Source organism: Pseudophryne corroboree, chromosome 3 (genome assembly GCF_028390025.1).
Source record: "Pseudophryne corroboree isolate aPseCor3 chromosome 3, aPseCor3.hap2, whole genome shotgun sequence".
Taxonomy (NCBI): Eukaryota; Metazoa; Chordata; class Amphibia; order Anura; family Myobatrachidae; genus Pseudophryne; species Pseudophryne corroboree.
In genome coordinates this window covers 326,590,315-326,614,405 of record NC_086446.1, presented here as the reverse complement: position 1 = coordinate 326,614,405, position 24,091 = coordinate 326,590,315, and the positions used below count along the sequence as shown (strand labels likewise).

The following is a 24,091-nucleotide window of genomic DNA, read 5'->3' as shown; positions in this document are numbered from 1 at the left end:
TATCAAAGTGTCCCCCGGCTGTGGCATTATCTCCCCAGCTAGTGGAGCCCGGTGCTGGTTTCAAAACTACGGGGGACCCCTACGCTTTTTGTCCCCCGTATTTTTGGAACCAGGACCAGGCGCAGAGCCCGGTGCTGGTTGATTAAATATGGGGGAACCCCTGTCATTTTTTTCTCCATATTTTTTCTACCAGGACCGGCTCAAAGAGCCCGAGGCTGGTTGTGCTTAGGAGGGGGGACCCCACGCAATTTTTTTCAGATTTTTTAAGACTTGAATCAACTTTTTAAGGTACACAATGAAGCCCTGCATGGATCTCACAGATCCGGCCGGGATTCCTTGTGTTTTTTCAGGCAGTGTTTTACTCATCACTCCCGCAAAACACTGCCTGATATTACGAATCACATCGACATCGGAAAAAACGATTGTGCAAAACTCGGCAGCTTAGTGAATGATCGTATCAGGATTCAAAAAGTTGCAGTAAAATGCACCCGATACCATTCGAGTTCAAACACCCTTCAAAACGGCCAAAACACGAATCTTTGTAAATATACCCCCTGGTGTTACTTCAGACACCACCATCAGTCACACAGTCAAAACTTGCACCAAAGCGCCTGATTCAGATTCTGTTGCTCCTGCTGTGCATGAAACAAAGCACCGATGCTCAGTGCTTTCTGCATTTGTGTACTGCGCATGTGCAGTACGTGTCCTGCGTCATCAGAGGCAGAACGGCTGCAGACGTCAAATGATTGACAATCTACAGCCATTTGGGAGAGGGGACGGGGCAGCGATGGGCTGGAGGTGTGTCGCCTCCATTTTGTGTCAATGCCAAGGCCAGGATCTCTATCTTCTAACGTAGATTCCTGGCCTCTTGGTAGGAGCGGACGGCTTGCATGGCCCCATGGGTCCCTCAGTCAGTCGACGGAGGCACAAGTGATCCGATGCTGCGTTCTAGGATGCAGCACCAGATCACAAATGCATGCAGGTGGTGTCTACTTATATCAGATGCCTCTTGCTGCATTAACATATCTGTGCATCACTGCTGTTTCCAAGTAAACAGCAGTGATGCTCGCTCCAACCCCATCTGAATCAGGCCCGAAATATGAAAAGATATTTAGATATAGTAGGGTGTGTCCAAACTGAAATCTAAACCGCAGAGTAAAAATAAAGCTGTCCAGAATGTGTGGGCTGCATGCAAAAGCAGCCAGTATTTACCCCACATGTAAAAGTGTATGCATTTGCACCCCTTGCATTGCAACATAGTTTGTCCAGGTACACAGTTACTTGCTCTTTTTCGCTTTATTCCCAACTCAGAATCAGGCCCATAGACAAGTACTGAAAAACAATAGTTCAGTCTTAAGGTGCATACACACTAGGTGATACGCTCCATGAGTGATATCGCCTAGTGTTTTCCCTACCCTCCCAGGTGGCTGATATAGTGTGTACACACTGTACGATATTGCTAACGATATCGGTCAGTGATGTCTCGCCGGCGGCGGCCCAGTCATGCAGTTTTGGGTGATAAATCCAAATAGAGCTGCATGTACAGATGACAGAGGCCATGGGAGCGTGCATCATTTGTAGCGTGCACAATGGGCAATATTACAAACTATGTCACTCAGAAGGGTGAAAATGAGCGATATCGCTTAAAATATCGCACCATTACAGAGAACATGTACTTTGTCCTTACTTTAACAGCAAGTTCTCAAAGCTTCCCTGCAGCACAGTGTATATGCACTGAGCGATTCCATTAAACGCCATATCACTGTCTGAAGGCTGCAGACAATGTGGACATTGGAGTACATGAAAGTGCATGTTTGTCAGGTATATTCACTCACATTATCTTTCAGACAATCAGCATCAAAGCTCCTTTAATAGACATTGAGAACATGAATAAAAACAATGTACAGGGGGGTAAGAGGCCTAATACAGAGCCGGATTAAGGGCGGGCCCTGGGGGTAAGTACCCCGGGCCCCCTGCCACAGAACGGAGCTCTTACCGATCTGCGGCGCTTCCGTCTCCCCTTTGGTTGCCCTGGCAACCTAACAGCCGCGGCGCCAGCGCCACGGTTGCCTAACAGTAGAGGACAGCTGAGCGACGGCTCAGCTGTTCAATACCGTGTAAAGTAGTAAATATCTATATTTATTGATAAAGATATATGTATATATATATATATATATATCAATCATCTGCCTGCCTCTTTATTAGGGGCCCCACTGTCTGGAGAGCCCCGGGCCCCCCTTAGCCTTAATTTGGCTCTGGCCGAATACATTGTTACAGTGCTTGTTTAGGAAGATTGCAACAAGGTATCATTGTATGTGTAGGGGGAGGGGGCCAGATTTGCTCTCGGGAACGCCTATATATCCCATGCTAGTGAAAAGATTTACTATAGTATGACATTTTCAGTCAATACAGAGAACGAGGTCAAAAGGGTCAACCATTTATATTTAAGTCTCAGAAATGCTTCATCATTTTACGTGGCTTGTGATACTTGTAGTTTCTTTATATCCTTCAAAAACAGGAACAGTATACAAGTTAGATGTGTAATAGAAGCAAACAAAAAGACTTACTACTGTATTAAGCATAACCCTAGGTAGAGAATGCCTGGATCTTTTTACTATGGTATTTATCTGTCTCAGTCATGTAGACAGTGAAAGGGAGTAAAGGTATATGCATGCATACAAGCCTAATTTTCACAGAAAAACTACAATATTAACTCAGAGAACAGCAATTTGCACATAAATAAAATGTTTTCACAATGCACGCCCTTGATGCTTTAGAGATGGTGCAATTTAAAATATAGAATCTGCAGTCAGATCTATAGATGATACAATAATAAACAATTGCAACAAACAAGATATATGTAAAATGCACCCCCTGTATAATGCAACACAAGCATCTTTTTACAGCAATGCATATATACTGTATAATGCATAGACAACATTTTTTTTTTTTTTAACCACACATACTGACAGGAACCATACATATTATTGCAGTCTGCTATTAAAGTGAGCTGCTTTAGTCATAAAAATGGACCTTGCCATTTAAACAGTCAGTGCATGCCCTCACCTTCTGCGAGCTGAAGGATTGTGTCCAGTGATACAAAACCAGCCTGTCCTTGGATTTGAGGCTGGGGTTAGATGCTTCAGAATTTTCCTCGCCCTCAATTGTTTTCCCTGCATCATTCTCTATAGCTGAAATAGGCCACCAGCTGCAATTTGTGGGAGTAAGATTGCTGGCAGTCGCCATGACAGCCCGAGACAGAAGAAAGGAGACAGCTAGAGAGCCGCTGCTCCAGCAAAAGCATCACATGGCTTCTGTGGACAATCACCACTAGCAGAGAGCCTCCGTCCTATTACTCATCACATACCGTCTAGGACTCTAGGTGCTGAGAGAAAGACTGACATACATGCTAACATCCTTAACAGCTTGTGCTATAACATCAGGAATCTCCCTCATATTAAGTCAGCAATGCGGGGATGGCTTGTGTGTGATATATTACTGTGAGGAAGAATATTGGGCTCATAAATAGCAGTATATAGGTCTCAGCTAAAATATAGGATACAACGTGCAGCTAAAGGTCACGACTGTATTTGCTCTCAGTTAATTGGCTTTTTAAATAAATCCATTTAATTATTTTGCACATACACTATTGACATGTTTAATGAATGCATCTGTTAACTGCAGGTTAAACAATTCTTTCCTATTCAGAACAAAAATGTATTGGATCTGAAAAATCTAAAAACTTCATAAATTGAGATAAATTTAAGATGTGTAGAATTCATCACAGATACTTGGGATTTATTACAGGTCCCAAAGAAACAGACTAAACATTAAGATTACAGGAGAGTGACTTCATAAATTATTATAATCACACTGCAAGTCAAATCGGGACACGGTTCTGCAAGATCACATGAATGCCTATTCTAACATGGAAACCTGAAGGATTTTATGAACTAAATCTTGTAAATGCTAAATATGTAGCAAATAAACTACGTAATAATAAAAACAGAAATGGGTCACTATTAATAAAATCAATAAAGGGGACACAATTATTAATGAAAAGAATAAGGAGGCACTATATTATTATCTATAATATCTACAGGGCCACTTATTTACTTACTTTCCCTGGTACCAGGAGGAGCCCATTGCTTCTAGGTATTAAGTGGGACAGTGGGGGTCATTCCGAGTTGTTCGCTCGTTATTTTTTTCCGCAACGGAGCGATTAGTCGCGAATGCGCATGCGCAATGTCCGCAGTGCGACTGCGCCAAGTAAATTTGCTATGCAGTTAGGTATTTTACTCACGGCATTACAGGGTTTTTTCTTCGTTCTGGTGATCGTAATGTGATTGACAGGAAGTGGGTGTTTCTGGGCGGAAACTGGCCGTTTTATGGGAGTGTGTGAAAATACGCTACCGTTTCTGGGAAAAACGCGGGAGTGGCTGGAGAAACGGAGGAGTGTCTGGGCGAACGCTGGGTGTGTTTGTGACGTCAAACCAGGAACGACAAGCACTGAACTGATCGCAGATGCCGAGTAAGTTTGAAGCTACTCAGAAACTGCTAAGAGGTGTGTAATCGCAATTTTGAGAATCTTTCGTTCGCAATTTTAAGAAGCTAAGATTCACTCCCAGTAGGCGGCGGCTTAGCGTGTGTAAAGCTGCTAAAAGCAGCTTGCGAGCGAACAACTCGGAATGAGGGCCAGTCTTAGGTGCAGGACTACCTTATGCTGCATTCAGATCGCAAATGCCGGATCCTACCCGGTAAGAGAAACGTGTACTTACCGGGTGGGATCCGGCATTTGCGCTCCGTTGCTGGCTTTCCGACCCGGCAATATACCGGGTCGGTTGCCATAGCAGCGGAGGGCGCAGCAGGGGTGGAGGCGGCTCCGGGAGATGAGCTCATCTCCTGCGCCGCCTCTGCCTATGCTGTGAATGGGAGCCGTGTCGCATCGGAACGGCTCCCATTCACACTGCGCCTGACCCGGTAATCAACCCGGTAATAACCCTTCTTTTTTACCGGGTTGAATTACCGGGTCAGGCGACCCGCTAATTCACCAAAGGACCTTTCACATCGCACACGGACCCGTTTCGACACGGCAATATGCCGTGTCGATACCGGGTTTTTAGTGCGATGTGAAAGGGGTATTAGAGGGCTGGGACCAAAGCTAGGTAGTCTTTTTTTTTTTTACTTTGCAAAATGCAAGCGTTGTGGAAGGGGGGGGGGGGAGAGTTTCCAGTTGCCCAGAAACCCCCCTTCCCCACAGCCTGGCTAGCAGCCACTACATGCAGTATAAAGAACAGAATGGAGCTGCTGTACATGCCCAGTGGCAGTAGATTTGTATACCTATTCTGCTGTGGGTGTGTCTGTGTATCTGAGTGCTCAATCATTGCACCAGTGGTACAGATGAGTCCGAACTCATCTTATCTGCGTGCCTGCGAACATGTTCTGTGTAAGTACCCGCAACCCATAGGGTTGTATGGTTCTATACTCCTGCAAACAGGTCGCACACGGGTGTGACTACTCACAATCACGACTCCAAGTGCGATCCATTCGCGGGAAAGGTGAGGAAGGACATAGCTGTAAGTGGCTTAGGGGGTCATTCAGGTGCGGTTGCTTCTGCAACCATCGGTGCAAACAGTAGCGGATCTTGTCACGGGCAAGCAGGACTTTTGCCCGGGGCGCCACCTTCCGGAGGGCGCAGGGCGCCATCCGGAGGGCGCCGCACCAGGGCAAGATCCGCTGTTGCTGTGTGCCCCCCGCTGCCGCTGCCCCCTCCCCGCTGTGAAGGGAAACTAGATGCATACGCGTCTAGTTTCCCTTCGTGGAGAGGTCCTTTACTGTGCGGTGCTAGTTTCCCTTCGTGGAGAGGACCTTTGCTGTGCGGTGCGCGATGACGTCATCGCGCACCGCACATCATTTCAGTCTGTACAGGGGGCGTAAAAGACCACGCCCCCTGTACGAAGCCACGCCCCCTATTGCCGCCCGGGGCGCCAGAACCGGCCCTGGGTGCAAAGTACCGATTTTGTACGTGCGCGAATGGGTCCTACTGAATAAAACACAGCCCGAAATCGGACTGTCTTTGATTGACAGTCTGATGTTGTTTTGGGGTTGGGGAGTCGGCCATTTTGGGGGTGGTAAGAGGCCAGGGGCAGTAAAAAAAAAAACAAGCATTGGTCCCAGCCCTCTAAGGTAGTCCTGCACCTAAGACTGTCCCACTTAATACCTAGAAGCACTGGGCTCGAGTCCTGGTACCCTTACCCTGTGGGTACCAGGGTACTGCCTATTGTATGTCAATCTTTGTAATATTTGAACTGTAGGCCTTGGAAATATTTTTCAAATTAAACAGTTAATGTAGCATATTTCTCTTTGTGTTCTTGAATAATCCATAGGCCTCTGAGTACCAAAATCCATCCTACATGAATGGTATATTATTATCTGAATTTTAATAATTGTGTATAGGCAGAAGAAATGGCTACCTCGTAAGACATCACCAACATTTCCTTGCTGGTGGCAGTGACATTGTGTTATTATCTGTGAGTGCTGAAGTAACCATTAAGATCGGCGTATCTGAGAGCCAGCTGAGTTTGTGACAGTCACTTTTACATGACTCCTATTCCTAACATCTGCATGACAATATCTGTAAACATTAATCTGCTGAATGGCACTGCCAGGCCTGTGTCAGGCACCGGAGGGTTGCCGTTCCGCTGGTTGGCGCGGCTGTGGCGGCAGGGAGCTGCTGGCGGCGGGTTCTCCTGGACGGATGTGTGGCTGCCAAGGGCCGGGGGCCAAGGGTCTGGAGAGCCTGGCGCTGCGGCGGGGATCGCTGGCGTAAGGTCCTCTAGTGGTGACACAGTATAGTGTGTCAGAGACAGAAGCTGGCTAAAGCTGTGTGCTAACAGCTAAGTATGTCTCCTGTGCTGGAGGCAGCCATGTTGGAGACCAGAGTATTACCAATGAAGTTCCCAATCTGTGTCCAGCCAATCCTGCGTGTTCTCCTCTTACAAAAGGGGGCTGGCTCAGAGGGAGAGTGCCAGTGCTTCAAGTTACATCCTTGTGAAAGGTTCTCCAGCTCTGTGCTAACAGGTTACTTCTGGTTCCCTGGTCCTGGTTGCTCTCATCTATAGGTTACCTAAACGTTGCTGCAGTCCTGCTGTCTAAGTCCGTTGCCACTCGTGGAAGCGCTCACGGGGTCCCAAGTCGTAGAGGAGCTCCAGGTGCTAACGGCGTTCCCCGCAGACGTCTTCATTTCTTCGAAGTCCAAGTTCTTCAGCCTCGTCTTTCAATCACAAACCACAGTCTTCATTTCTTCAAAGTCCAAGTTCTTCAGCCTCGCTTTTCAATCACAAACCACAGTCTTCTTTTATTCAAAGTCCAAGTTCTTCAGCCTTGTCTTTTAATCATAAAACACAGTCTTCAGTTCTTTACCGGAGTTCTTCAGCTTCACTCTTCAAGTCATTTAACCATAGACTCTAATTCTTCCAGTTTCTTCTATTTCTCCAATATACGTGTACAGCATGATTATTTATTAAAATTACAGTTATCTTCCTACGGAGTCCTCCTTTTCTTTACGCCCTCCGGCCAACGTTAACACTTAGTTTGGCTTCCACCCCATGAAGAGGAATTACAGTCAGCCACCTCGTTTACTCTCCTCACAGGTAGCTGTTCCTTCAGCAAAAACTCGGTTGTCGGAACCCCAACTTACGCCGAGCGTGACAGCCTGACATTTGTAAACATTAATAGGTATGAAGCATACTTACCTACATTAAAAATCTCCTCTCTGTGAGATGCCTAGAGAGGAGAAGCAGGTGGGTGGTGATGGGGGTGTGGTTATCCTAGTCATGTCATTAGTGGGGAAACTGTGACCATTGGCACATATTTGCATATTGGCCAAATGTTGCAATTGTCATAGAAATAAGTTATTAGGTCCCGTCCCCTTCTCTGATTACCGTATTATTCTCCTGCACATTTTGCCCACTTCTCTTTGCAGATGGCAGAATGCGGGAAGGGTGCCCACTCTTCCGGTGGAGCGGGGGACTAAGTGTAAAATTGGGTATCTCCTGCAGAAACCGGGAGAGTAGGCAAATATGAAAAGGTTTAGTAACCTAGACCTAAAATCACACCACTGGCTAACATGGGTGTAGTTTTACACAACCAATGAAGCATAAAAAAATTATGGGTGAGATTTATCAAATCTTATAGATAGATTTTTGTAGAGAGAAATAAATGAGATGACATGCTCATAGCACCCAATCAGCCTCTAAAGCTAGGTACACAATCACAATTTGTTTTCGAAATCATGTTACCTGCGACCACTGTGTACAAAATCTCATTTAATGAATTGTGTGGTGCTGCACATCATAATGTGTGTATGCGATGTACAGTAAGATGGTTTTTTTTACATTAATCATGTAATGATAAACAGCACATTGTGCAGTGTGTATGCAAATGCGATATATAGATTCATAAGACTGTCTCATCGCTGGATCGTCATATCATAACTGTGGGTACCAAGCTTAACTGTAATTTCTCTAGCACAGCATGTAAAAGGAGAGATACAGATGCACCTGTCAGCTGTCACACACCCATGTGTGACCCATAAGCAGGAGCGTACTATGCACCCATGTAATCCACTGCCTCACCTGCCATAGACTTTTTACTCCAGAGTTTTGGCTATAAAAATGATTAGAATAATGCAAAGAAGATATTTCAAACATATCCTTTGTATTTTTCATATACTTTATACAATCAAAACTCTGGTACAAACGTTAGTATGACAGGAAAGGCTCTGCCTCACCCCACCGCACGTCACTGATATATATATATATATATATATATATATATCCACACCCCCTCTACACACACACACACACACACACACACACACACACACACACACACACACACACACACACACACACACACTTAGCAGCCTTACACATAATGCCCACAGTAGTGCTCCTTACACATAAAGCTCACAGTAATAACAGCTTACACATACTGCCCACACTAATGGCCCTTACACATAATGCCCACAGTAGTGCCAGATACACATAATGTCCCCAGTAGGGGCAGTTACACATAATGTCCCCAGTATAGTGCCAGATACACATAATGTTCCAGAATAGTGCCAGATACACATAATGTTCCCAGTATAATCAATGCCAGATACACATAATACCCACCAGTATAGTACCAGTTACACATAATGTTCAGTATAGTGCCAGATACACATAATGCCCCCAGTTGTGCCAGGTACACATAATATCCCTCATATAGTGCCAGATAGATATAATGCCCCTAGTAGTTCGAGGTACACAAATACCCCCAGTATAGTGTCAGATACACATACTGCCCCAATAGTGCCACATACACATAATGCACCCAATAGTGCTAAATACACATAATGCCCCAAGCAGAGCTGCTTACACAAACTGCCCACAATAGTGCTCACCGCCACCGCTGCTGGCCTCTGCTGCTGCTGGCCTCCATGTCTGTGTCCGCGGGGAGGATAGTGCAGCATGCACCTCTGCTGACCCACAGTAAGTCCAGTCTACCATCTCCAGTGGGCATCTCAAATATGGTGCCAGTTCGTGAGACAATCAAAGCTTGTGGTCTGGCAGCCAATCAGGAGCCGCCACTGCCAGTCCGCGAGCTCTGATTGGCTATCGGCTGGCTCCTCATTTAAAATTGCTGCACATCCTTAAAAACCCGACGCCCCATTCAACCACTCCGATCGATGTGTCAAAAGCTGGCCCCAAGATAAAGTACTAACCAATTAATTTTTAACTGTGATTTTACAGTCTGTGCTTGAAAAATGACAGGATCTTTTTGGTTGGTACTTTATCTCTCATCACTTTTCTCTCTTCAAGCTTTGACAGATATCCCCCAAAATAAAGCCCTTTCTGCTCAGTATTCAATGCAACATATATGATATCATACAGAAAACATTCCAGTGACATCCAGGAAACGAGACTCCTCTCTTAAAGCGCCCCTGCCTGGCTTCCATTTAATTATGCTTTACCTAACCCTTTTGGTACAAAGGTCTGTTTCTTTTTCGTATTGCACTTTTTATTTTCCCCACCTCTCCTACACTCTTTTCAAGTCCATCCACCAAAGAAATGCATTTTCCCATCTCTACAAAGTCAGCCTTCCTAAAATCTAACACCTTTGTTTTTGAGTGGGATGAGTCAGTTTCTGTCTAGAGCAGTGGTTCCCAAACTTTTTTGAATTAGGGCACCCTAGAGTATCAGACTGTTTTTCACGTCACCACTGTGAAAAGTTTCTTATTCAGAAATTTAGAACAAAAATATTAAATAAGTAAATTGTGTTTTATATTAGAGATGAGCGGGTTCAGTTCCCTGCGAACCGAACCCCCCCAAACATCACGTCCCGAGTCCGGATCCGAGTCCAGCTCAGGACTTCCCGCCAGACTCGGAAACCAAAACGAGGCAAAACATCAACATCCCGCTGTCAGATTCTCGCGAGATTTGGATTCCATATAAACAGCCGCACGTCGCCGCCATTTCCACTCCGGACTTGGAGAGTGAGGGAGACAGACCTATGTCTCTCTCTGTGGGTGGTGGCTTCGGGTGGGGTTAGTGTGTGGTCTGTAGGGGTGCTGCCGCAGTCACTGTGGTGTATCTGTGCTGTGTTAAGGGTGCTGTACTGGCTGTCACTGGTGTTTAATGTGCTGCAGCTGTACATGGGTGTTGCTGTCCTGGCTGTCACTGTGTACAGGGTGCAGTGACACTGTCCTCCTGTATGCTGGAAAATATAAGGGTGCTGCTGGCCCTGTACGTTGTAAAAATTCAGGGGTGCAGTTGATAAAAATTAAAAGCACACTGATCCTGTATGCTTTAAAATATAGGGGTGCAGCTGGCCCTGTATGCTATCAAATTTCAGGGATGCAGTTGTTAAAAATTAAAAGCACACTGCTGTATGCTGTAAAATATAGGGGTTTTGCTGTTCAAATAACATTACACTGGCCCTGTATGTTGTAAAAATTCAGGGGTGCAGTTGTTAAAAATTAAAAGCACACTGCTGTATGCTGTAAAATATAGGGGTGTTGCTATTCAAATAACATTACACTGGCCCTGTATGTTGTAAAAATTCAGGGGTGCAGTTAAAAATTAAAAGCACACTGCTGTATGCTGTAAAATATTGGGGTGTTGCTGTTCAAATAACATTACACTGGTCCTGTATGCTATAAAAATTCAGGGGTGCAGTTGTTAAAAATTAAAAGCACACTGCTGTATGCTGTAAAATATAGGGGTTTTGCTGTTCAAATAACATTACACTGGCCCGGTATGTTGTAAAAATTCAGGGGTGCAGTTGTTAAAAATTAAAAGCACACTGCTGTATGCTGTAAAATATAGGGGTGTTGCTATTCAAATAACATTACACTGGCCCTGTATGTTGTAAAAATTCAGGGGTGCAGTTAAAAATTAAAAGCACACTGCTGTATGCTGTAAAATATTGGGGTGTTGCTGTTCAAATAACATTACACTGGTCCTGTATGCTATAAAAATTCAGGGGTGCAGTTGTTAAAAATTAAAAGCACACTGCTGTATGCTGTAAAATATAGGGGTGTTGCTGTTCAAATAACATTACACTGGCCCTGTATGTTGTAAAAATTCAGGGGTGCAGTTGTTCAAAATTAAAAGCGCACTGCTGTATGCTGTAAAATATAGGGTTGTTGCTGTTCAAATTACATTACACTGCCCCTGTATACTATAAAAATGGAGGGGTGCAGTTGTTAAAAATGAAAAGCCTACTGCTCCTGTATGCTTTAAAATATAGGGGTGCTGCTGGCCCTTTATGTTGTAAAAATTCAGAGGTGCAGTTGTTAAAAATTAAAAGCACACTGCTCCTGTATGCTGTAAAATATTGGGGTGCTGCAGGCCCTGTATGCTATAAAAATTCAGGGGTGCAGTGAAAATCAATATACACTGGCCCTGTCTTGTATGCTGTAATAATTCAGGGTGCAGTGAAAATCAATATACACTGGCCCTGTCTTGTATGCTGTAATAATTCTAGGGTGCAGTGAAAATCAATGTACACTGGCCCTGTCTTGTATGCTGTAATAATTCTAGGGTGCAGTGAAAATCAATGTACACTGGCCCTGTCTTGTATTCTGTAATAATTCAAGGGTGCAGTGAAAATCAAAGTACACTGGCGCTGTCTTGTATGCTGTAGTAATTCTAGGGTGCAGTGAAAATCAATGTACACTAGCCCTGTCTTGTATGCTGTAATAATTCTAGGGGGGCAGTGAAAATCAATGTACACTAGCCCTGTCTTGTATGCTGTAATAATTCTAGGGTGCAGTGAAAATCAATGTACACTAGCCCTGTCTTGTATGCTGTAATAATTCTAGGGAGGCAGTGAAAATCAATGTACACTGGCCCTGTCTTGTATGCTGTAATTATTCTAGGGTGCAGTGAAAATCAATGTACACTGGCCCTGTCTTGTATGCTGTAATAATTCTAGGGTGCAGTGAAAAACAATGTACACTGGCCCTGTCTTGTATGTGTCACAACTGAGGGCCTGAGCTGACGGGAGGCAGCCTCAGTTGTAGGGGCTGAGATGTAACGGAACCTGGGAGGTTGTATCAGACCCCTAGACATGTAAGTAACATGTAGAATAACTGCCCGAAGGCGTGACCACGACAACCAGGATAAAAGTCAATGATGTTTATTATGACAAACTCCGTAACACAGCAGCAGTAAAGGAAACATAAAAGTCAACAGAGGATAAATACAATTCCTGGGTACTACAGGGTGGCAAGGGCCACAGGCACTGGTAGTGTGAGACAGTTCTTATAATCTTCTAGTTGGAAAGTCCTTACCAGGCCTGACTGTAGCAATGGAGAGAACCCAGGATCGTACCAGCTGGTGTTCCAGGAAAGGCTGGGCTGCTGAAGATAAAACGGCTGCTGTGGATACTGGCTGGAACCAGACTGTTGTTGGTACGGAGTGGATACTGGCTGGAACCAGTTAAATAATAAACGAACTTGAGAGCGATGAAATAATAATGAAGTTTGGAGTTTGAGAGCGGTGAAATAATAATACCGGTGGAGAGTGGTAAACTGCAGAAAGGACACCGGCCCTTTAAGAGAAGCTGTACACTGCTGGAAGCTGGGCTGGAAGCAGGTGATTGATAATGAAGTTTGAGTTTGAGAGCGGTGAAATAATAATACCGGTGGAGAGTGGTAAACTGCAGAAAGGACACCGGCCCTTTAAGAGAAGCTGTACACTGCTGGAAGCTGGGCTGGAAGCAGGTGATTGTTGTAACTGGAAACAGGTGAGTCCAGAATGGATCGGAGAGTCAGGCTACACCGCCGATGGAATGCTGGTGCGGGTCTCTATAGCAGAAGTCTGGAGACAGGAGCTGGAACCTGGAAGACAACCACAGGAGAGAGACAAACTGGAACTAGGTTAGACAACCAAAGCACTGACGCCTTCCTTGCTCAGGCACAGCTTACTTATACCTGCAGCAAGGAAGGGGTTGGCTAGGCAATTATGCAAATCAACAATACAGACAGCAGATTGGTGGAAATGATCAGATGACAAAATCCAAGATGGCTGCGCCCATGCAGACACTTGGAGGGAAGTTTGGTTTGTAATCCATGTGAGAATTGAAACAGTAATGGCGACGCCGGCCACAGGAGACAGGAGACGCCAGACTGACAAGCGCACATTTAACCACGCGGGCACAGCGGAGGCCGCGGCTGATGAAATCACCACTCTGACATTCTGCATGTGGAAACTCAGGAACAGCGGGATCCGGTCCTGGAACGCTGAGCCAGCCTTAGGAGGCATCTGAAGGGTAAGTAATGGCGTCCAGATACCCGGATCGTGACAGCACCCCCCCCTTTAGGAGTGGCCCCAGGACACTTCTTAGGCTTTAAAGGAAACTTTGCGTGGAAATTTCGGACCAAGGCAGGAGCATGGACGTCTGAGGCATTGGTCCAAGAGCGTTCTTCAGGACCATAGCCCTTCCAGTCAATGAGGTATTGTAACTGACCGTAACGGAAACGTGAGTCCAAAATCTTGGCCACCTCGTACTCGACTCCCCGTTGAGTCTGAACTTTGGGAGCTGGAGGAAGTGCGGAATGAAACCGATTCAGGATCAGCGGTTTCAACAAAGAAACATGAAATGTCCTGGGTATTCTCAAGAAGGATGGTAACTGTAACTTGTAGGCAACAGGATTGATGACTTGTTCAATCTTGAAGGGTCCGATGTAGCGAGGTGCAAATTTCATGCTGGGAACTCTCAACCTCAAATTCTTCGTGGACAGCCACACACGATCACCCACCTTGAGAGCAGGAACCGCTCTACGCTTCCTATCGGCAAACTTCTTATACCTGAATGAGGCTTTAAGCAGGGCTGCGCGGACGTTCCTCCAGTTATTTGAAAACTGACGCAAGGTGACATCCACTGCTGGAACAGAAGTTGCGGGAAGCGGTTGGAATTCTGGGACTTTAGGGTGGAATCCATAATTAATGAAGAATGGTGTAGAAGAAGATGAGGAATGGTATTGATTGTTGTGGCTGAACTCGGCCCAAGGAAGGAGTTGAACCCAGTCATCTTGAGAGGAAGACACATATATACGGAGGAAGGCCTCCAAGTCCTGATTCACCCTCTCGGTTTGACCATTGGTCTGAGGATGGTAAGCCGTGGAAAACTTTAACTTGACTTGGAGGGCTTGACACAAACTTCGCCAAAATTTGGCTACAAATTGTACTCCACGATCCGAGATGATCTCTTCAGGAAGACCGTGAAGTCGGAAGATCTCTTGTATAAACACTTGAGCCAACTTGGAAGCTGACGGAAGACCGGTGAGAGGGATGAAATGTGCCATCTTGGTGAACCGGTCAACTACCACCCAGATGGTATTAAACTTGTTGCAGATAGGTAGATCGGAAACAAAGTCCATCGACAAATGGGTCCAAGGTCGACGGGGAACAGATAATGGAACCAGTTGCCCCGCAGGCGACTGGCGGGAGACTTTGTGTTGGGCACACTTTGGGCAGGAGGCAATAAATTCCATAACGTCCTTCTTCAGAGTTGGCCACCAGTAGGACCTAGAAATAAATTCAAGGGTTTTTTGAATGCCTGTATGTCCAGCAAAACGGGAAGCATGGGCCCAATGCATGAGCTTCTTCCTTAGAACTGGCTTAACAAAACTTTTCCCTGGTGGAGGCGTAGAGTCCATCCCTACCGTGGAGAATGCCAACGGATTAATAATAGGATGCTTGTCTGCAGACTCGGACTCATTTTCTTGCTCCCATGAGCGGGAAAGGGCATCGGCCTTACGATTCTGAGAACCCGGACAGAACTGGAGTTTAAAGTCAAACCTAGAGAAGAAAAGTGCCCATCTGGCCTGACGAGGATTCAGACATTGTGCGCCTTTGAGATATAAAAGATTTTTGTGGTCGGTAAGTATGGTGATTGAGTGGGAAGCTCCCTCCAACAGGTATCTCCACTCCTCCAGAGCGAGCTTGATGGCTAGCAACTCCTGATCGCCAATGGCATAGTTGCGCTCAGCTGGGGAGAACTTCCGGGAGAAGAAACTGCAAGGATGTAGATGTCCATCTTTGGCCCTCTGGGATAACACTGCTCCTACTCCAACGGAGGAGGCATCTACCTCTAAGATAAAAGGAGAGTCGGTGTCGGGCTGTTTCAGAACTGGTGCAGAGATGAACCGTTGCTTCAGAAGGTGAAAGGCCTGTGTAGCTTCCTCGGACCACTTGGACGGATTAGCACCTTTCTTGGTTAATGCAGTGATAGGCGCCACAATGGTGGAAAATTCTCGTATAAATTTTCTATAATAATTGGCGAACCCTAAGAACCTCTGGACCCCTTTGAGGCTTAAGGGTATAGGCCAATTCTGGATTGCTTGGAGTTTCTCAGGATCCATCTCTAGTCCGGAACCGGACACAATGTAACCTAGAAACGGAATGGTTTTAACTTCAAACACACACTTCTCCAATTTACAATAGAGGTGATTGACACGGAGACGGGAAAGAACCTCTTTTACCCAGAAACGATGATCTTCGAGATTATTAGCAAAGATGAGGATGTCGTCTAGATAAACCACGACATGGCGGTACAAGATGTCCCTGAAAATCTCATTCACGAAGTGCTGGAAGACTGCTGGAGCGTTGCTCAATCCGAAGGGCATGACGAGGTACTCATAATGTCCGTCACGGGTGTTAAAGGCGGTCTTCCACTCGTCACCCTCACGGATTCGGATGAGATTGTAGGCACCCCTCAAGTCCAGCTTTGTGAAAATAGTTGCACCACTAACTCTATCAAAGAGCTCGGTAATCAGGGGTAAAGGGTATCGGTTCTTGACGGTAATGTGGTTCAGACCTCTGTAGTCGATGCACGGACGCAGACCACCGTCTTTCTTCTTAACGAAGAAGAAGCCTGCGCCGGCTGGAGAAGAAGATGGTCGGATGAAACCCTTCGCCAGGTTCTCTTTGATGTACTCTTCCATGGAGTGTGTCTCAGGCAGAGACAACGGATAAGTTCGACCTCGCGGTGGAACCTTCCCTGGAATGAGGTCGATTGGGCAGTCCCATTCTCTATGAGGAGGAAGGATATCAGCAGAGGCTTTACTGAACACGTCCGAAGTCTTGATATGGAGGAGGCGGAACATCAGATGACCTGGGGAAGGAAGAACAAACAGGAAGAACTTTGGCTAAACAAGTCTCAGCACAGGAGGGACCCCATGCCAGTATTTGCGTAGTCGTCCAGTCAATTGATGGGTTGTGGAGACGGAGCCATGGAAGGCCTAAAACCACTGGATGTGTGGCTCTTGGAATCACTAAAAAAGAAATATACTCAGAATGAAGAACTCCCACTCTCAGACGAACTGGAAGAGTCCTTAAGGAAATGACTGCGTCAAAAATCTTGCTGCCATCCACGGCAGTCAAAGAGATGGACGAGGACAGTCTCTCGGTGGGTAGGGACCACCGTTTAACATAAGCTTCGGTTATGAAATTCCCAGCTGCTCCGGAATCAAGGAGGGCAATGACGTTCCTGTAACGTTGAACAATTTGGAGCGACACTGGGAGGTTACAGTCATGAGGAGATGGAGAGGAGATCATTACTCCTAGCCGGCCCTCTCCTTGGCGAGCTAGGATCTGGAGTTTCCCGGACGTTTGGGACAGGCATTGATAGTGTGCGACGGAGCTGCACAGTAGAGACAGAGAGACTCAGAGAGACGTCTTCGGCGCTCAGCGGGAGATAGACGGGAACGACTAATTTGCATAGGCTCATCCTTGGATGGAGATGGTTGACGAGGAGGAGGAGCAGAAGATTTAGGAGTAGATGATCTTCCTCGCTCGGTTGCTCTCTCTCTGAAATGTAGATCAACCTTCGTGCAAAGAGAAATTAGCTCATCCAACTTAGAGGGCAAGTCTCTGGTAGCTAACTCATCCTTGATGCGTTCTGATAAGCCATGCCAGAATGCAGCATACAGGGCCTCGTCGTTCCATGCCAGTTCGGATGCCAGGATTTTAAACTGTATAAGATACTGTCCCACAGTACGTGTTCCCTGGCGTAAACGGAGAATCTCAGATGAAGCAGATGTTATCCGGCCTGGCTCGTCGAAGATGCGCCTGAATGTAGCTACAAAGTCAGTATAGGAGGATAGCAGGGGATCAGACTTCTCCCATAAAGGTGATGCCCAGTCAAGGGCTGAGCCACTGAGAAGGGAGATGAAGTGATGAGCGAGGTTCGGTTTTACTCGGTTTTACTCGGTTCTCAAAACGGCATCTTATTGGCTATCCAAAACACGTGACATCCGTGAGCCAATAAGATGCCGTTTTGAGAACCGAGTAAAACCGAGTAAAACCGAATCCGCTCATCACTAGTCAGATGATATAGGCAATTTTGGTACGGTCACTGAAGAAATTGCCAGGTAGAAGCTCAAAGTGGATTTCACATTGATTGAGAAATCCCCTGCAGAACCTTGGAGATCCATCAAATTTTGCTGGCGTTGGAAGATGAAGATGTGGACTGGAAATGGGTAAGGTGGGTGGGGTTACAGCTGGTGTCACTGTAGTGGACGCACCGGACGTGCCAGGTCCACGGAGGGTCGTTTGAATCCCATCCAGCCGTGTAGAGAGATCCTGGAGACAGCGGATGATGTGGCCCTGTGCAGCCTCCTGATGTTCAAGTCGGGCTGCCAGTTCTTGCATTGGCCTGGCCGCTTGATCCTGGTCTCCGGCTGGATTCATTAGGTCAGTGCTTACTGTCACAACTGAGGGCCTGAGCTGACGGGAGGCAGCCTCAGTTGTAGGGGCTGAGATGTAACGGAACCTGGGAGGTTGTATCAGACCCCTAGACATGTAAGTAACACGTAGAATAACTGCCCGAAGGCGTGACCACGACAACCAGGATAAAAGTCAATGATGTTTATTATGACAAACTCCGTAACACAGCAGCAGTAAAGGAAACATAAAAGTCAACAGAGGATAAATACAATTCCTGGGTACTACAGGGTGGCAAGGGCCACAGGCACTGGTAGTGTGAGACAGTTCTTATAATCTTCTAGTTGGAAAGTCCTTACCAGGCCTGACTGTAGCAATGGAGAGAACCCAGGATCGTACCAGCTGGTGTTCCAGGAAAGGCTGGGCTGCTGAAGATAAAACGGCTGCTGTGGATACTGGCTGGAACCAGACTGTTGTTGGTACGGAGTGGATACTGGCTGGAACCAGTTAAATAATAAACGAACTTGAGAGCGATGAAATAATAATGAAGTTTGGAGTTTGAGAGCGGTGAAATAATAATACCGGTGGAGAGTGGTAAACTGCAGAAAGGACACCGGCCCTTTAAGAGAAGCTGTACACTGCTGGAAGCTGGGCTGGAAGCAGGTGATTGATAATGAAGTTTGGAGTTTGAGAGCGGTGAAATAATAATACCGGTGGAGAGTGGTAAACTGCAGAAAGGACACCGGCCCTTTAAGAGAAGCTGTACACTGCTGGAAGCTGGGCTGGAAGCAGGTGATTGTTGTAACTGGAAACAGGTGAGTCCAGAATGGATCGGAGAGTCAGGCTACACCGCAGATGGAATGCTGGTGCGGGTCTCTATAGCAGAAGTCTGGAGACAGGAGCTGGAACCTGGAAGACAACCACAGGAGAGAGACAAACTGGAACTAGGTTAGACAACCAAAGCACTGACGCCTTCCTTGCTCAGGCACAGCTTACTTATACCTGCAGCAAGGAAGGGGTTGGCTAGGCAATTATGCAAATCAACAATACAGACAGCAGATTGGTGGAAATGATCAGATGACAAAATCCAAGATGGCTGCGCCCATGCAGACACTTGGAGGGAAGTTTGGTTTGTAATCCATGTGAGAATTGAAACAGTAATGGCGACGCCGGCCACAGGAGACAGGAGACGCCAGACTGACAAGCGCACATTTAACCACGCGGGCACAGCGGAGGCCGCGGCTGATGAAATCACCACTCTGACATTCTGCATGTGGAAACTCAGGAACAGCGGGATCCGGTCCTGGAACGCTGAGCCAGCCTTAGGAGGCATCTGAAGGGTAAGTAATGGCGTCCAGATACCCGGATCGTGACAGCATGCTGTAAAATTACAGGGGTGTTGTGAAAATACAGGGGTGCTGGCACTGTCTGCGGTTGCGATGTCTAGGCCTGACCTTCACAACACTGTATAGGAAGAGGAGGCTCCTACCACCATTTGCACACCCCCTGCAAGTGCTGGGAGGAGCACCACCAGTCCAGTTACTGATATTGAGATTGAGGATGTCACTGTAGAAGTACATCAGGATGAGGAGGATATGGATGTAGCTGGCACTGCGGAGGAAGTTGATGATGAGGATTCTGATGGTGACGTGGTTTGTTTGAATAAGGGACCAGTGGAAACAGTTGTTGGCCATGAGATGAAAAAGCCCATTGTCATGCCTGGGCAAAATACCAAAAAAGAAACCGCTTCGGTGTGGAATTATTTCTCCACAAATCCGGACAACAGGTGTCAAGCCATCTGTTGCCTTTGTCATTCCATAATAAGTAGGGGTAAGGACGTAAACCACCTTGGAACATCCTCCCTTATACGTCACCTGCAGCGCATTCATCATAAGTCATTGTCAAGTTCAGAAACTTTGGGTAATAGCGTAAGCAGTACACTGACACCTAAATGATGTGGTTTTCTTTGTTTGAATATTATATTTCTGTGAGGATGAGGATGTAAACACTGAACGGGGGGAGCGGGGGGGGGGGGGAATCTGAGGATGAGGATGACATCTTGCCACTGTAGAGCCAGTTTGTGCAAGGAAAGATTTCTCTTTTGGTGGGGCCCAAACAAACCAATCATTTCAGCCACAGTCGTGTGGCAGACCCTGTCGCTGAAATGATGGGTTGTTAAAGTGTACATGTCCTATTTATACAACATAACGGTGGGTGGGAGGGCCCAAGGACAATTCCATCTTGCCCCTCTTTTTCTTCTTTGCATTATGTGCTCTTTGGGGCCTAGTTTTTAAAGCTGCCATCCTGTCTGACACTGCAGTGCCACTCCTAGATGGGCCAGGTGTTTGTGCCGCCCACTTGTGTCGCTTAGCTTAGTCAAAACCAATCCAGATCCAAAACACGAGCTGGGATCCAGATCCAAAACCAAAACACAAAACCCGAAAAGTGCCCGCCGCACATCTCTAGTTTATATGCTATCCTTAGGTTCAGTTATGTAGTGAAGGACAGGATTTGCTTATGTTTGTACACATATTTTATGAATGGAAGCCACAAGCACTGGTTTTGCCTGCTACATTGACCAAAATAATTTCAATTGGCCCTGGACCACAAATACAAGGCACCCCTACAAGTGTCCCAAGGCACCCCACGGTGCCTAGTCACACAGGTTGAGAACCACTGTAATAAAGCATACTGCTTGATGGTCACTTGATCCTAGCTTCTCACCCACATTTATGTCAGTGTCAATATTTATTGTATTAAGTATTAAGTGATCTCCCTCACTAATTTCTGGAGGAATGTTCACGGTAAGGAATTCAGAATGTACCTACTTCTAGTGGAACTTGATTCTCTCCCGTTTCTATAGTCACCCCAAGGGCCTGTTTATTTCCAATACTTTGTATTTAGGTAGTATTTATGCTTTTTTCCCCACTTACATTGCTACCCCTCTTCCGATTATTCCCACTCTGTCCTTCCTCAATAAAGTTTACCCCCTAATAGCTATGCCCCAGTCATGCTTTTCGCGCCATGACTCCATAATAGCCACAATCATCCCTTACAATCATGCAATACTGCAATTAGTTCTGAGTTCTTATTTCCTAAGCTCCTAGCATTTGCACACATAGCTCTAAGAGTTTTGTCTGTGAATCTCTTATTCCTAGATATGTTCATCTCTCTGCCTACTGTATGTTTCAATTGTCTTTTGTTGCTGAGGATATGCTTCCTGTTCCATTTGTCTGCAGAAACAATACCTATTGGCTGGGGAACAAATTGCTTTATTCCTATAGTTCACTGCCCCTTGCTGCTAGTTTAAATAGTTCCTTGTGAAGCATCTAAATTGCTCACTTAGTATCCTGGTTCCCTTTGAAGATGGGGAGGATAGTGAAGGAAGATTGTGAAGGAAATGTATGTAGTTGGAATGTATCTTCATCAGGACGAGCATGTACCCATTACAGCTCCTAGAGTGGGATCTGAAGATCCCTGTCCTGCAAAACTATAGGCCACACTGAACTAAAGATGGAGTTTGCTAACACAAGCCGAGAAAAGCTAAGCTCTCCGATACCTGGTAAACTGCCCAAGACCAAAGTCTCTATTGAAAAAAAAGGGCCAGCAGTGTTTTTTTTTTTTTTTTTAAATAGCAGTGATAGATCATGTTTCTACTTGATTTTCAAAGGAGAAGAGGTAGTATTTAATAAGCAGGGTCCCTTCTGTTTCAGTTCATCAGTTGTAAAACAGTATGCTTCTGTTTAAGATAAATAGCACAATGTTACTACACTTTATTACAGCACATATGAAGGGGCTGATTCTGAGTCAGATGAATCAGTGGCATTTTTTTTATATACCCGCCACCGCCTACTTACTAGCATATGCTACTACGAGAATCCACCCATGTATGCCAAACATCCATATGTCTGCATGTGAAATGCGCATCTGCCCACTGTTTTTTCACCTGCAGCAACAACTATCACCATTAGTATCTGGACATACATACACTCCAATATTCTGTCTCTGTCCACGCACTAGTAGACAGGACAGTTCCGTGTGTCAGTATGGTCAATACCCAGTTAATGCATACTGTATTTCACAATTGTCAAAGTCAGAAAAATATCTCTATGCACACTACCATATTTGCACCTCACACAGGTCCGTGCTGCGCATGCGTACGCTCTCCCGTACGTGCGCATACTCACAGTCGCGGGCACCCGCAGGCGCACGGTATGCGTATTTACGGTAGAGTTTATGTGATCGTAGCGTGCGACTCAATCGTTACATATTTTCACTATATAATGTATTTTGTAGATCATGGTCCCTTTGATAGATTCTGAAAGTTTGGTTAATATAGAATGTTCGTGAACAGAGAAATCCCTCTTTGTTTGATACGAAGGGTCAGACAAAGGTAATACAGTGGTGTTTAGTACCCATCGGAAGAGTATTTAATTAGCAATATTCCGGTGTTGGTTTGAAGCGGATTAATCGCTCGTGCGAATAGTTATGGACATAAGAAGTTTATGAACATTTACTGTATTTGCACTTACTTATCCATGTGGCGGGAAACCCAGTTTCCCTCCCACCTGAGCTGTTGGAAATAGTCACGGCCCACCTGTATGAATCAACCTATGACCTTTTGTTATAATGCGAGGAGGGATTCCTGTGTCCAATGAACAATGAGATTGTAGGGACCATTGAATTGTATTGTGTGTGGGGCATAAATAGACAAGCCGATCACATCCAACTCTCACTCTTCAACGGTTATCATTGCTGAAAATCGGGAGCTGGATGTCCAGAGGCGCATGCGATCGTTTCCTTTGTGCGTAAGTTTTTCTCCGCAACTATATTGATCTTCTTGTTATTGTGGGCCAATCTCTCTCTCTCTCTCTCTCTCTTCTCCTCTTTCTCTCTTATTTTCCCTTAAATAGTAATTGTATTGTATTTCCTGTGTAGTTATCTGGTTAGGTAGTCTATGTTATATTGTAGTGTATGATTTGTATTTGTATTAATTCTTTTGCAAGTATATCATTCATAATATATATATATTAGGCGTTGAACCCTAAGCCCAGGTATCTGTGTATTTCTTATAGTGTTAAGTATTCTCAGAGCGTCGGTGACGCTAGAACAGCTAAAAAGGTAATAAGGTTACACTAGGTTGCATCTACACCCTATCTCTACACTAAGGTTTTACAGCATATTACATTGTTTATGGTTTAGATATAAAGGTTTAACATTGTGAGCGTCAGCGCCGCTGGTGATCTCCTCGTGGTCCCGAGCGCCCGCTACGCTATAGCGAATCATTACGTTAGTCGGCAGCCAATAGCGTGCCTGCCTGTGATCTCTTGGCCGTGAGCGAACGTGACGCTTGAGCGTCTCGACCATGGCTAAGCGATCGTTACGCAACGAGCGTACCCTTACGGTACTCCATACGTAAATAGCGTACAGTGTTCTTAGACCTCATAAAGGGTTTTATATAAGATAAATATTTAGCTTTATCAATTGCGGGCTCGTCCTGTCCTTCACACATCTCTGCTAGGTAATTTCAGCAGACATTATCCATCAGCAAAGGGCGGGAGGTTATATTCCTCGTAGTGCTGTCGGGATAAGCGTCTGCTTCACTTAGTAAAGGGTGCTGAAGGAATCCGGGAACCGGAGGTAAGAACAACACGCTAGTCTCTTTTAAAACTGTTTATTTTTCTGTCTTGCGTACACACGCACGCACACATATATATCTGCATTTTTTTTTTCATTTGTGTATTTTCGTATATCACTCTCCAGTTTGCCAGTTTTATAGTTGATAAACGTGCTAAGAGAGATTTGCCGCTATTTCATAGTTTAAGAGTAAAGGTAACATAGTTAAAGTATAGACAAACACACAGGTTTGCCTG

At 45.6% G+C, this 24,091-nt stretch overlaps 1 protein-coding gene across 6 annotated transcripts in view; it reads right to left on the bottom strand.

The window, feature by feature from the left end:
* Positions 1-24,091, bottom strand: part of GDAP1L1 (ganglioside induced differentiation associated protein 1 like 1) — a 349,133-nt gene that overhangs the window by 134,265 nt on the left and 190,777 nt on the right. The window contains exon 1 of one of the 6 annotated variants that reach the window (XM_063959543.1): positions 3,067-3,449. The exons of the other annotated variants lie outside the window; for them this stretch is intronic. Coding sequence (XP_063815613.1) covers positions 3,067-3,246 — 180 coding nt within the window. The 5' untranslated portion in view covers positions 3,247-3,449. Of the gene's footprint in view, positions 1-3,066; positions 3,450-24,091 lie in introns of those variants that run through there. 6 annotated transcript variants of the gene reach the window in all.